This window comes from Bos grunniens, chromosome 13, assembly GCF_055505025.1.
Source record: "Bos grunniens cultivar Pamir isolate PY7600 chromosome 13, Bosgru_T2T1.0, whole genome shotgun sequence".
In the NCBI taxonomy this organism is placed as follows: Eukaryota; Metazoa; Chordata; class Mammalia; order Artiodactyla; family Bovidae; genus Bos; species Bos grunniens.
In genome coordinates, this window is record NC_141177.1 from 66,948,018 (window position 1) to 66,963,455 (window position 15,438).

The following is a 15,438-nucleotide window of genomic DNA, read 5'->3' on the forward strand; positions in this document are numbered from 1 at the left end:
TCTATTATGAAAATATTCTCTAGAATCACACCGTTTGAGCCTTCTCAATCCAGGGGAGGCCACTGGAAACTCTCAGGTAGTACCTATTCCCGTACACTCCCCCCAAGGTGGAACATGCCAGGCCTGGTGGATTAAAAAGATGCATCAAGGGACTTCCCCAGTGGTCCAGTGTTTAAGAATCTGCCATGTAATGCAGGGGACGGGCGTTCAGTCCTTGCTCAGGGGTCTAAGATCCCACAGGCCTCAGAACAACTAAGCCTGTGCTCTGAAGCCTGTGTGCCATAACTAAGACCCAACACAGCCAAATAAATAAACAAACAAACAAAAAATGTGACACAAGGCATAACCTGAAGCTTGGCATCACATGCGAGTTACCATACCAGACAAATTCATGGCAGACGGAACAAAACGTGGGCTGTGGGAAGAAGGTGGCTGTGAACTCATGGCACTTGACGTGGTGGACTTTGGCCTGCTTGATGGCTCCTCGGCGGTGATGCAGAGCGAAGAAGCTGTCGGTCTCGAATTCGTTCATGTCCTTTGTATCTGCAGGAAGAGGGCAGTGAGAGTGACCTTCTGGATATGGCTGTCACAGCTGGGGGCGACCAGGGTGGGGGAATGCGGAAGGGGCAGAGATGGATGAGGAACCAGACAAGCTTTAAGACCATTAGCACCCCAAGTACTCGGTTGGGCTAAAAGCCTATTCGGATTTTTTTCCAAAAGATGTTATGGACATTCTGGCCAACCCAGTATTTCTAAAGTTTGGTACAATATGAAGTGTTTTTCCTTAGTCCCATAACAGAATTATCAGAGGGTGTCCTGTTACAGGATTGGAACAACAAGCCTGGATTCTTGGCTCAGTCGTTCCATCCTCTTTCATGACACTGAGCTATATCCTCTCTCAATTTTTAAAACCAGAAGTTGGAATGTTTAAGGTATTTATTGACCTCTCCTCGTCACTGTCAGTGATGAGTCAGCCACAAAAGGCAGGAAGTGGCAAATACTTTGCCTGTAATTCTAAAGAATAATGTGGTACTGACAGTAAGTTGGAAACTATATATATATACACACATACATATATTAGGTCTCAGGAAATTTTATATCTGGTTGTTTATACACAAAAAATGTAGACAGGTAAGAGCTGGCCAGATTTCTGAAGGCAAAAGAGCTTTGGAAAGTTGTTTATGTTTTAGTTTCTGAAGCCCATGGGAATCAGATACAGCTCTATAAACTATACATGTCAATGTGGAAAGGGCTAGAAATGAACAGATGACTGCAATTAAAAAATGTCTAGATAATCCTGGATGGGACCTAGTCATCTACATCAAATCATCACATTTACATTTGTTCAGTTTACCCTGGGCTCTGGATGCTGGTGAAGGTACTCTGGGTAGTAATTGTCCACAGTACCCACAGCTTCCTAAAAGGCTGGAAGAATTCTGAGAAATGCCAGTGAGAATATTAGCCCTGGCTGAAGCCCAGGTCCCCCAACCAAAATACACAATAGCAAGGTAGTTATGATTAAACAGTACAATGGACCCTCCAGCATGCATGAGAGAGCGGCACGGTAAAGTAGACAGAACAGAGCTGCCATCATCACTAAAATACGGACAACGATTTCATGACTCTAGTTCCTACAACTGCGATTTTAAGTAGATTCTTGGATTACTTACTCTACTTATTTTTTAAAATACAAAAAAATGGAGGTTTGGCAAGAATAAGGGGCTCCTGTTTCACAAATGAAGAGCGTTAACAATATTTAAACCCAATTGTTTCCCTTCTGGCTAAGCCATGGCAGTGGCTGGACAACAAGCTCGAGGCAAATCATCCTGCCACGCCTTTTCATGGCCAGGCTGGAAGCACACTGGGGAGACAACGGGCCAGGGGAGGGTCGTGGAGGTGGAGACCCTCCTCCATGATCCAGCCTAGTGCCAGCACTCATTTCAAGACTGAAGTCTTTTCTCCAGGAGTCCATGGGTCTGTTTTATGGAAACCCCAAACTCTCAGATAAAATGTCACTTTGCTGTACACCTGAAACTAACACAGCATTGTAAATCAACTATACTCCAAAGAAAACAATAATAAAGCATTCCTAAAAAAGAGTTCCTTACAGGGCTTAGTACTTTGCCTGATACTTCAAGGATAGGCGATTTAGGTCTTTTTTTTAGGAACTGGGCTGGAAATAAATTAGGCTTGGTGAATTAGGGGTTAGATTTAGGGTCACCGAGGCAACTGCCTTCTCCTATAGGTTCTGGTTTAAGTGTAGAGATCTATTTACAACTCGGGACTGGCACAGGAGGCCATTTGTCGGGAAGCTCTGACTCATTTCTATTTTGGTGCTGATGAAATAAAAGGAAATAAAGCGTAAAATTACTTTTGAACTCAGGGAGGGAGGTGAATTATTCTGGGAACCCTATCCATATTACTGTGAAAAATATACAAATATAATCATGTAAAAATTATATGGTGGTGGTTTAGTTGCTAAGTTGTGTCCAATTCTTGTGACCCCAAGGACTGCAGACCACCAGGCTCCTCTGTTCATGGGATTCTCCAGGCAAGAATATTGGGGTGGGTTGCCATTTCCTTCTCCAGGAGATCTTCCTGACCCAGGAATCGAGCCCAAGCAGATTCTTTACTGACTGAATAGTCTAATAAGCTATTATAATAGTCCAGACTATATACAACTGTATGTTTATAAATATAAAATAGTCTGTGCATTAGAACACTGTACATTTAAAAGTATGTCAGAGAGTACAGGTAAGGAATTCATTCCCTTGCTCCTTGCTATACTTTCTTTATCCTCTGACCATTTCAATCCTTATAAGAAAGTAAATGTATAAAAGCTCAGAATTTTAAAAATTCTCCTTGTAATTACTGTTTATTTCTGAAGTAATTTGATCTTCGTTTGTTCACTGGCTTGAATAAGCTCACTGATTTTTATATAGTTGGTTATTTATTTTATAGCAATGGTGCCTAATCTATTTGTTTAGTTTAACCAATCACTTGTTTGTAGTCAATTAAGTCACACATTTCCTGGGAAGCTATAAGCGAACTGTTATGCAGGATAGTATAAAGAATTATGAGATGTTACCCCCAATTTTGAATGGGTAAGTCAGGAAGAGATGGCACTCACAAGAAGAACAGACTTGGAGATGAGAATTCCCATTTTTTAGGAGGGAGGAAAAGAAATTACAAAAGAGGCCATGAAGAAGCAGCTGAAAAATGAAGAGGAAAACTTGAATAATATTACATCAAGCAATCCAAGAAAGAAAAGGTTTCTCAGTGTTGACGATAGAGAGATGTCAAGGGAATTGAAGCTTAGAAACAAACATTTGTTTTGAGGATTCATTCTTTTGGAGAAAGCCATTTAGCAGATGGATTGAAAAATAAGCCAGATTCTTTGGGTTTAAGGGTTGATAGAATACTGAAGGAAAAAGGAGTAATATATTAAACTACTTTCTCAAGAAATGTGTCAGGGAATGAAAGGAAAGAAAGCCTTGTAGAGGAAAAAAGTTTAAAAAAATACCTTTAAACTGAGAGATTGGGATTGACATATATACACAGTTCAGTTCAGTCTCTCAGTCGTGTCCGACTCTTTGCAACCCCATGAATCGCAGCACATCAGGCCTCCCTGTTCTCACCAACTCCAGGAGTTCACTCAGATTCATGTCCATTGAGTCAGTGATGTCATCCAGCCATCTCATCCTCTCTCATCCCCTTCTCCTCCTGCCCTCAATCCCTCTCAGCATCAGGGTCTTTTCCAATGAGTCAACTCTTCGCATGAGGTGGCCAAAGTACTGGAGTTTCAGTTTTAGCATCAGTCCTTCCAATGAACACCCAGGATTGATCTCCCTTAGGATGGACTGGTTGGACCTCCTTACAGTCCAAGGGACTCTCAAGAGTCTTCTCCAACACCACAGTTCAAAAGCATCAATTCTTCGGCGCTCAGCCTTCTTCACAGTCCAAATCTCACATCCATACATGACCACAGGAAAAACCATAGCCTTGACTAGACGGACCTTTGTTGGCAAAGTAATGTCTCTGCTTTTCAATATGCTATCTAGGTTGGTCATAACTTTCCTTCCAAGGAGTAAGCACCTTTTAATTTCATGGCTGCAATCACCATCTGCAGTGATTTTGGAGCCCAGAAAAATAAAGTCTGACACTGTTTCCACTGTTTCCCCATCTATTTCCCATGAAGTGACAGGACCAGATGCCATGATCTTTGTTTTCTGAATGCTGAGCTTTAAGCCAACTTTTTCACTCTCCTCTTTCACTTTCATCAAGAGGCTTTTTAGTTCCTCTTCACTTTCTGCGATAAGGGTGGTATCATCTGCATATGTGAGGTTACTGATATTTCTCCTGGCAATCTTGATTCCAACTTGTGCTTCTTCCAGCCCAGGGTTTCTCATGATGTACTCTGCATATAAGTTAAATAAGCAGGGTGACAATATACAACCTTGACATACTCCTTTTCCTATTTGGAACCAGTCTGTTGTTCTATGTCCAGTTTTGACTGTTGCTTCCTGACCTGCATATAGGTTTCTCAAGAGGCAGGTCAGGTGGTCTGGTATTCCCATCTCTTTCAGAATTTTCCACAGTTTATTGTGATCCACACAGTCAAAGCCTTTGGCATAGTCAATAAAGCAGAAATAGGTGTTTTTCTGGAACTCTCTTGCTTTTTCCATGATCCAGCGGATGTTGGCAATTTGATCTCTGGTTCCTTTGCCTTTTCTAAAACCAGCTTGAACATCTGGAAGTTCATGGTTCATGTACTGCTGAAACCTGGCTTGAAGAATTTTGAGCATTGCTTTACTAGCATGTGATATTATACAGTGGAAGTGAGAAATAGATTTAAGGGACTAGATCTGATAGACAAGAGTGCTTGATGAACTATGGACAGAGATTCATGACATTCATGACAAGAGACAGGGATCAAGACCATCCCATGGAAGAGAAATGCAAAAAAAGCAAAATGGCTGTCTGAGGAGGCCTTACAAATAGCTGTGAAAAGAAGAGAAGTGAAAAGCAAAGGAGAAAAGGAAAGATATAAGTATCTGAATGCAGAGTTCCAAAGAATAGCAAGAAGAGATAAGAAAGCCTTCTTCAGTGATCAATGCAAAGAAATAGAGGAAAATGATAGAATGGGAAAGACGAGAGATCCCTTCAAGAAAACTAGAGATACCAAGGGAACATTGCATGCAAAGATGGGCTCGATAAAGGACAGAAACGATATGGACCTAACAGAAGCAGAAGATATTAAGAAGAGGTGGCAAGAATACACAGAAGAACTGTACAAAAAAGGTCTTCATAACCCAGATAATCACAATGGTGTGATCACTCACCTAGAGCCAGACATCCTGGAATGTGAAGTCAAGTGGGCCATAGAAAGCATCACTATGAACAAAGCTAGTGGAGATGATGGAATTCCAGTTGAGCTATTTCAAATCCTAAAAGATGATGCTGTGAAAGTGCTGCACTCAATATGCCAGCAAATTTGGAAAACTCAGCAGTGGCCACGGGACTGGAAAAGGTCAATTTTCATTCCAATCCCAAAGAAAGGCAATGCCAAAGAATGCTCAAACTATATATACAGTACTAGGTATAAAACAGGTAACTAATGAGAACCTACTGTATAGCACAGAGGGGAAAAAAAGAAGGTAATCTGTTTGTAGGACATATGTTAGTGTTAGTTGCTTGGTCGTGTCCGACTCTTTGTGACCCCATGGACTGTAGCCTGCAAGGCTCCTCTGTCCATGGAATTCTCCAGGCAAGAATACTGAAGTGGGTTGACATTCTGTTCTCCAGGGGATCTTCCTGACACAGGGATCGAACCCAGGTCTCCTGCATCACAAGCAGATTCTTTGCCATTTGAGCCACCAGGGAAGCCCTAGGACATATGTTAAATTAACCTTCCGCTGTGTGACTCAGGGAACTAAAACCAGGGCTCTGTAACGACCTAGAAGGGTGGGGTGGGAGGGAGGTTCAAGAGGGAGGGAACATATATATACCTATGGTTGATTCGTGTTCATGTTTGCTGAATGAAACCAATACTGTAAAGCAATCATCCTTCAATTAAAAATAAATAAAATTTAACGTGCATTCCAATATACATTCAGTTCAGTTCAGTTCAGTTCAGTCACTCAGTCATGTCCGACTCTTTGCGACCCCATGAATCATGGCACGCCAGGCCTCCCTGTCCATCACCAACTCCTGGAGTTCACTCAGACTCATGTCCATCGAGTCGGTGATGCCATCCAGCCATCTCATCCTCTGTCATCCCCTTCTCCTCCTGCCCTCAATCTCTCCCAGCATCAGAGTCTTTTCCAATGAGTCAACTCTTCGCATGAGATGGCCAAATATTGGAGTTTCAGCTTTAGCATCATTCCTTCCAAAGAAATTCCAGGGCTGATCTCCTTCAGAATGGATTGGTTGGATCTCCTTGCAGTCCAAGGGACTCTCAAGAGTCTTCTCTAACACCACAGTTCCAAAACATCAATTCTTCGGCATTCAGCTTTCTTCACAGTCCAACTCTCACACCCATACATGACCACTGGAAAAACCATAGCCTTGGCTAGATGGACCTTTGTTGGCAAAGTAATGTCTCTGCTTTTGAATATGCTATCTAGGTTGGTCATAACTTTTCTTCCAAGGAGTAAGCGTCTTTTAATTTCACGGCTGCAGTCACCATCTGCAGTGATTTTGGAGCCCAATATACATTAGGTGCAAACAAATACTTTTTGATTGCCCTTATTCATGCATTGGAGAAGGAAATGGCAACCCACTCCAGTGTTCTTGCCTGGAGAATCCCAGGGACGTGGGAGCCTGGTGGGCTGCCGTCTATGGGGTCGCACAGAGTCGGATACGACTGAAGCGACTTAGCAGCAGCAGCAGCAGCATACAAGGTACTTAGAATAGTCAAATTCATAGAGTCATAAAGCACACTAGTAGATGCCTGGGACTATGAGGTGGATGGGTGGGGAGACAGGGATGGGAGTTCATGTTTCATGGGGACAGAGCTTCAATTTAGGAAGGTGAGAAACTCAGGAGGGTGGGTGACAGTGAGAGCTGTTCAACAATGTGAACAGACTTGGTGTCGTCGAACTGTACCGTTAAATATGGCTGAAATAGTATATATTATGTGACTTTTAGCACAGTAAAAAGCATTTTAAAAAATACCTATTTCAAGTTGGAGAAGATTGCATAATTACGTATGTCTTGGCAATGAGGTGGAAACCAGAGAGAGAAGGAAAAGCTGAAGATGCCAGAGAAGAAGCACGGCTGGTGTTACAGAGCTGCCAGGGTTGCCAGCCAGGACACCAAGAAAGGGGGGCTCTCTCAGAGGCTGAGAGCGGGAAGAGGGCTCAGGGAGCAGCAGCTGTGCCCTGAAGCGCAGACCCCGGCGGAAGACACGGTCTCTCCCAGCTCCACCACGTTAGCAGGCTTCCTCAGCAACTCAGAAGGGCCATGGGAATACTTGAGACAGTCACTGAGTGAGAACCACAGGAAAAGAAAAGGCGTTTCCAAATGCCAGAGTGAGCCCAACTGAACAGTTCAACACACATCACTGAGCCCCTCCTAAGTACTCTGTGAAAGAGAAAAATGAACGAAATAAGGCCATCTGCAGCAACATGGATGGGCCTAGCGACGATCATACTAAGTAAAGTCAGACAGGATGACAAATATTATACGATATCACTTATATGTGGACACTAAAAAAATGAAACAAATGAACTTATTTACAGAAATAGACTCACATAGAAAACAAACTTATAGTTACCAAAGGAGAAGGGCATGGAGGCATAAAACAGGAATGGGCTTAACATATACACATAGATAGATACTCAACAAGGATCTACGGTACAGCACAGGGAACTAGACCCAATATTTTGTAATAACCTATAAGAGAAAAGGCTGTGAAAGTATATATACATACGTGTGTGGGGGGTGCGTATATATATATAGTCAGACATATCTGAATCACTTTGCTCCACACTGATGCTAGCGTAACATTGTAAATCAACTATACTTAAAAAAAAGATTGAAGAGTCGTAGCATTTGATTCATTTACACAGCATTTTGACAACAGGATATACATGCAACAGGAAGAACTGACAGGCTGTCCGAGACTCCATGCACACGGCTCGTAAATTAACTTCTAGGAACGGTGTCTGTGTGTGAGACGCAAGGGAAAGTCTTCAGTGACACATTTTTTTCCCTTGCTTGTTCCTAAAAGCATTTGCGATGACTAACTTGCAGCGTTAGTACTCTGTTCTTCTAGGGCTAAGCAAAGTATTTATCAGCTTCTTATCCTTTTATTCTTATTCTTATTCACTTTGTATCCTGATGGTGTGACCACGTGTCCTATCACAGCATTTATACACACTGTGAACACACAGGGCAACGCATTAGCAGAACCTTTGGTGTTTATAGTAAACTCCAAAATGAAAATGTAGACAGACTAGAAAAGCCCTGGGCATGCGCCTTCACACCACGTGAAAAACAAAGGCTGGACTTCCTTGGTGCTCCAGTGGCTAAGAATTTGCCTGCCAAGGCAGGGAAAACAGGTTTGATCCCTGGTCTGGGAATATTGCACATGAGGCAGGAGAACTAAGCCCACGCATCACAAGTACTGAGCCCACACTCCAGAGCCTGTGAGCCACAGCTGCCGAGCCCGTGTGCCCTAGAGCCGGAGCTCTGCGGCAAGGGGAGCCACCTCAATGAGAAGCCTGCGTACCTCCACAAGGGAAAGCCTGAGCACAGCCATGAAGACCCAGTGCAGCCAAAAATAAAATTTCTTCAAAAGTAAATGCTATAAATGTGTTATATTTCTGTGTGTATCTGGTCCCACAGACTGTATATTCAACTCATGCTCGAGCATCATTGGAAATTTTAAGGAAATTCCTTGCGATTCCATTTTCTTTGCTTTCAAAAAAGTGAACTAAGTTGCCAAGGAGAAGAGACATGCCCACCTCATCCCCAAATAGGAATAAGAAATGTCACTTGCCACTCATTTCCAGAAAGTATCTTGCGTTCATCAGCATTCGGCCTTGAGGTTTCAGCTCTAGCTGGTGGAAGGAAGAAAAGAAACACGGGTCAGAGCGAGAGGCAAGCGCTGAGCTGAACGACATCCCAACTGATGAGCTGGGTGAGGCAGGAGATTTCCAGCACAGCTCTGTTCCTTTTCATCTTGCTCACTCATGTTATCATCAAAATAGCACAGCATCCACAAATATAACCTTTCTTTTATCAAAACACCTCAGCAGCTCATGAATTTGATTTGGAGATCAAAACTTCCTTAAGGCCATGTCCGACTTTCTGTGGCCTGATGGACTGCTGCCTGCCAGGCTCCTCTGTCATGGAATCTCCCAAGCAAGAATACCGGAGTGGGTTGCCATTTCCTCCTCCAGGACATCTTCCTGACCCAGCATCTCCTGAGTTGCAGGCGCTTCTCTACTGCTGAGCCACCAGGGCCTCTAGGATAATAGGGGTATTAAATGGGAGTGGCCTTTTACCTTCACATGGAGAACCTGCTTCCTTTGGAAAGTGCCGGACCGTCTACTAAGGGAAATTTTAATTAGATTGGTCAAGGAAGGGATTAAGAATATATATATTTCAGTATCATTATGTAGAAGGAACCAGACAAAGTGACCTGTTAAGGGACAATTCAGATTACGTGATGTGACGTAAGAGACACATGGCAAATCTGAGAAGACCTGACTGACCACTAATAATATAACTAAACTGTAACGCAGCATTGTTCACATGCTAAAAAGAAAAAAAAGGTGAACTGAAGCCCATTGCTGATCATTACATCTATGGGTAACTAGAATAACTGAAAAGTAGCAAGAAGGGTCTGGTTGAACTCAGGACTGAATACGAATCATGGTTAAATAATTCAAAGTCATGGTGACCGTGTACCTTCCACCAGACCTTAAAAGATATTGGAGAAACTGACATAATAGCAATGCCAACCATACAGCATCACTACTACTAGAATTTTATGATGTGACAAGCTTATACCACTTTCTTAACTACACATTCCCATGAAAGCTTAAATTTGTTCTTGTTGTTCAGTTGCTAAGTTGTGTCTGACTCTTAAATGGCTTAAATAGATTAGTGAAAAGAGAAGGGCCTTTGACATCAAGGACATATACCATTATTCTCTGGTTTATGGAATAATAAATAATGGAGGCAAAAATAAAACTAGAAGAGTGGGGGATAGGGGCTCATTCCCAGAGGAAGTGGGAAAAACTGGTACCAGGTGACTGCAATGTTATCAATATTCAGGAATTAGTGGTGATAGAGGAAATTAAATCAGAGAGCTGCTGAAAAACAGCATCCACGGAAAGTCAGATTCCATCACATTTATGAGTGAGTGGGGGATAACCACACCAACAGGGAAAACCTTAGGAAAGCAGAAAGAAAATATCAATGTTTGGAAACTAGATGGTGACTGTGGAGTAAGAGGCAACTCTGAGAAAATCTATTTTTTTTTTTTAAATAGAGAAACTAATTTTAAGAAAGCAGATTTCAACAGAAGCAAGGGACACTAAGTCCAAAGCAATTGTTGACCCTTAAACATGATAAATAAAAGCGAACTAGGAAATAACCTTGAACATAACAAAGGCGGAAAATATAAGGTTGCCAGTAGTTAAATGTGGACCCGAGGGCTTCAGTTCAGTTCAGTCGCTCAGTCGCGTCCAACTCTTTGAGACCCCATGAACCGCAGCACGCCAGGCTTCTCTGTCCATCACCAACTCCCAGAGTTTACCCAAACCCATGTCCATTAAGTTGGTGATGCCATCCAACCATCTTATCCTCTGTTGTCCCCTTCTCCTCCTGCCCTCAATCTTTCCCAGCATCAGGGTCTTTTCCAATGAGTCAGCTCTTCGCACCAGGTGGCCAAAGGATTGGAGTTTCAGCTTCAACATCAGTCCTTCCAATGAACACCCAGGATTGATCTCCTTTAGGATGGACTGATTGGATCTCCTTGCAGTCCAAGGGACTCTCAAGTCTTCTCCAACACCACAGTTCAAAAGCAACAATTCTTTAGTGCTCAGCTTTCTTTATAGCCCACTTCTCACATCCATACGTGACCACTGGAAAAACCATAGCCTTGACCAGACTGACCTTTGTTGACAAAGTAATGTCTCTACTTTTTAATATGCTGTCTAGGTTGGAAGGATCCTATCCTTCCAAGGATCCGAGGGCTTATGTCTCGATAATCCCAATATGCAAAAAACATGGAAAGTCTGACAAGAATAAACTTAAAAAAAAAATGTCTTGGCAAGAAAGCAAATGCAACTTTAAGAGGTATAGATAGAAAAACAACTTGTTTGTCAAGGATGCCTTGACAATATAGTTATCCCTTTATTCATTGAAAAGGAAATCAATAGTATGCAACTTTAAAAATTAGAGATTTGGTGACTCTTCCCTTTAAAAAAAATGAGGCATAAAGTGGAAAATAAATGGGAATGGGGGGAAAAACAGAGGAAGATTTTCTCTAGTTTCTCTCTTATTTCTCTGAGCCTGGTCAAATGCTCTATGACTCAGAGGTATCTGAAGCCTCACCCTCTCCCCCAACAAGTCTGTGTAAACCTCTACCACTAAGTCACATACCTGTGACATTACCCACTTATTTATCCACTTCCTATTTGCACAACCAGCTACCTAAGAGGAATTCTGTTTCTGTGATCTCTCACCAGGCTGAATGAGTTCACAGACACCCTGAACTAAATTATCTAAATACATCTAAGCACGGGGGACTTTAAGAAAAAAATCTTGACATATCGTTATCTTTAAAGATTACTTTAGTGATGCAAGCAAAGATAGATATACTTTCCTAAGAAGTACCTCTCTCTCTCACTGTCTTTTTTTAAGGTAAAAAATATACAATTGACATGAAAATCTAGGTTTTAGGCTTATATTAGTCCCATTTTGAAACCTGGCATATGAAAATCTTTTGGCTGGAATTCTTAAGAATCTGAGTTATACGAAGTATGAAGCTGAAAGGTAAGTCTCCTCCTTTGCATAAAGGACGCAGACATTTGAAAACACTTTCTGGGTTTCAGATCTTACAAAAGCAGCTTTTACTCATATGTTTCTTTAATTTTTGTACCCCAGAAATTTTCATAAGAATTTTTTATACTTTCATAGTTTACTTCTCCCTTTAACTTCATAACTATTTTGGTAACAAATGTTTAGAATCGAAGTTTTCAAAAATCTGTGTGGTAACATGAGTTGTGTATAATGTACTTTTTAGAGCAAAGTAAGCTAATCCTGAATATTCACGGAAGGACTGAAGCTGAAGCTCCAATACTTTGGTCACATGATGCGAAGAGCCGACTCACTGGGAAAGACCCTGATGCTGGGAAAGATTGAAGGCAATAGGAGAAGGGGGTGGCAGAGGATAAGATGGTTGGATAACATCACTGACTCAAGGGACATGAGTTTGAGCAAACTCTGGGAGATAGTGGAGGACAGAGGGGCCTGGCCTGCCGCAGTCCATGGGATCACAAAGAGTCAAATACGACTGAGCACTGAACAACAACAAGCTAAGCAAACACATTACGACTAAAAAAAATTACAGGGATTGAGATATTAAATGGATCTTTGCTCTCTTCTCAGCTATCTGTCCAGCATCTTATCTAAGATATCATGGTATCAAGGTATCATGTAGGTATCTAGATATCTTGATATTCACGTGATATCTTGATACACAGATCACAGGTAGGTTCCCACGCTATGAAAATTTTGTGGTATTTCCAAGCTGACTTTAACAGTTAGAGATCAATAACAGTTCTTCACACCCTAAGAGACCTTATTTCCTTTACACAAGAATCAAAGAAATTTGAGTATGCTAGTATGTTCTGTAGTCCACAATGAATACTCATTGTCACAAGCAAGCCACCAATGAGTCAGTGGTAGGGAGTCAGTTTCCTCAAGGCCTTCAGGATGACACTGAAATTTTGTACCAGTCTTCTGCTACAATGGTACCTATCACTTCATGGAATATACAAATACATGAAGCTCGTGCCTGGCTATTTACCCATATTTCTGTCTTCCCGTTGTTTTTCCTGCACCTCTCAGCCAGGGAGTACAGCTCCACGGTGGTCTCGGAGATCAGGTCCACGTTTTTGCCCTTCACGATGATCTGCATCACTCGTCCCTTGTTGATGTGGGCATCGAAAGTGCTGTCCCAGGGCGGGTACATGGTTGGCTTTTTCTGGATGTACATCTGCCCATTCTCTAGGAATGGAAAGATATGTTCTCATTACGCTTTCAGCCTGTTCTGGGAAATAATTCACCCATTCCCTCTGCTCTCGAGGACTCTATAAGTCTTTTGGGAGGACGACAATAACATATACAAGAATTAGAGACACTCAGAGAATGAACTCATGGTTACCAGGGAGGAAGGATGGGGGAAGGGATAGTTAGGGAGCTGGGGATGGGCACGCACACACTGCTGTATCTAAAATGCACGACCAACAAGGCCCTGCTGTATAGCACAGGAAACTCTGCTCAGTATTAGGTAGCCGCCTGGATGGAAGAGGGATTTGGGGGAAAATGGATACATGTATTCATGTATGGTTGAATCACTCTGGTGTGCACCTGAAATTATCACAACATTGTTAATCGACTATACTCCAAAAAAAAAAAAGAATTAGAGATAAAATAGGACAAAATGAGATGGTTCCAAGGTAACGTTCCTAAACTTGGAAGTCAACCTGGATAATTTATGCAAATAAATCTGGCATCTTGCACTGGCAATGCTCTTTTCCTATTCATCAGTTGCTTCTTTTGAAGTCTGAACACCTGAGCAAATGCAAAGAACCCAGCAGCTAAGCCTGGTATGTTTGGTAGAAGACAGTGACCTAGATACCCTGCTCCTTTTTTTTTAACAGGTTTTATACTTTTATGCCTTTGGGGATCCTTCTGTGTTAACGTATTAATGGTGGACACATGACTGTTCAATTTCACTGGTATCTAGTAAAAAAAAAAAGATAATATAAAACTACTGTGTGTTGCTTTGAAAAAGACAGTGACTTAATTTCAGGCTTATACTGAGTGCTCTTTTAGAAAGAAATTTTTTAAATTCCCACTCAACATACATACCTTTAATAGGCAAAACCTTTAAAATACCATGAACCATTATTTTCTTCTCAAAATGAGGATACCTTTTAACATAAACCATGCACCCTAAGCAAAAATTAACAAGTATCTCAGAGAGGTGGAGGTCGTCATCCCTGGAGTCAGTGAAGCAGGCTGCAGAGGGCCCGCAAACAGTTAGTGACAGGAACCAAGGGCAGGACGATGACGTTTAAGGGAACCATCCCAGAACCACCAGGGATTACTAGTGGGATTCAGCAGTGTTGTCCTATCCTCCATCCATATTGGATTCTCTGTAGCATTTATGCTTCAGTCATTGCAGGAGCAGAAAACTGCAGCTGTATTTCAGGGTTTCTTTCTTGTGATCCTAAGCACATGAAGCAGCAGTTTGAGCAGAGATTTATCAGAGATGTTGATAAAGCAAAAAGAAAACGTCACTGAAAGCAGGGAAACAAAGCAGTTCTAGCTCTTGACGCATGATGCTGAAAGACATCAGGCATCAGGCATTTGCTCAATTATTCTTTGGGAGGTACACAAGGATCTGAATAAGCTGAAACCTCACACTGTAGGTAAACCTGGCTGTGAGAGGCATAAACTCTAACAATGCTGAGCATGGAATTGGAAGGGGGATATTTTTATGGTTTGTTTAACAGAAATTTAACTCAGGATTAGACTTAAAAAAAAAAAAGCCATGGCAATATTAGTGATCAGAGTAATGTTTTACTTCCACAGGCTTCACACTACCTCTCAAAATTCCTTTAACTTCTTCCAACCATTATCATTCAGCACACCCAGGAAACGGACAGAAATTCCCATAGCAAGGTATTTTTCACACTTTCATTCAGTAAAGATGGTCATCATTTATAAAGAGAACGAGAACTCAAGATCCTGTCTATTTACAGTGGGGTTTACTATTTTCAAAGGCTCCTAGACTGACAGCACTGTGTCCTATTTACTTCTGTTCTTTGCTTTATGTAAACTGCAGCCTTAACATCCCGAACACGGAAACCTGCTGAAATGCTACAGAAGTAATGTTTTAAACACCACGTTCAGAGAGATTTCTTTTCAGGACAAATTTAAAACAAAATGAAAAAACAAAACCTTCCGCGCTCCAAGGCTAACCTTTCAGAAAAACAAACTTCATTTCCAACATGTCCTCTTGATTCATGTGGCTGATTAGACCAAGTTCAAAGGCAAGGCCAAAAGAAGAAATAGTTACTTAAAAAAAGGCTCCCAGGAGGCAAATGTCAGTGAGACCTGTGGATATAAAGGGAACCAGATCCAAGGGACCCATTAAGTCAAAAAGCAGCTTTGAAAAACTCAGACATT

At 41.8% G+C, this 15,438-nt stretch overlaps 1 protein-coding gene across 5 annotated transcripts in view; it reads right to left on the reverse strand.

The window, feature by feature from the left end:
* Nucleotides 1–15,438, reverse strand: part of PRKCQ (protein kinase C theta) — a 158,040-nt gene that overhangs the window by 75,705 nt on the left and 66,897 nt on the right. For all 5 annotated transcript variants that reach the window (XM_086334799.1, XM_086334796.1, XM_086334798.1 and 2 more), the window contains 3 exons: nucleotides 13,049–13,248; nucleotides 9,005–9,065; nucleotides 381–543 (listed from right to left, as the gene is read on the reverse strand). In XM_086334799.1, the coding sequence (XP_086190925.1) occupies nucleotides 381–543; nucleotides 9,005–9,065; nucleotides 13,049–13,248 (424 nt within the window). The remainder of the gene's footprint in view (nucleotides 1–380; nucleotides 544–9,004; nucleotides 9,066–13,048; nucleotides 13,249–15,438) is intronic.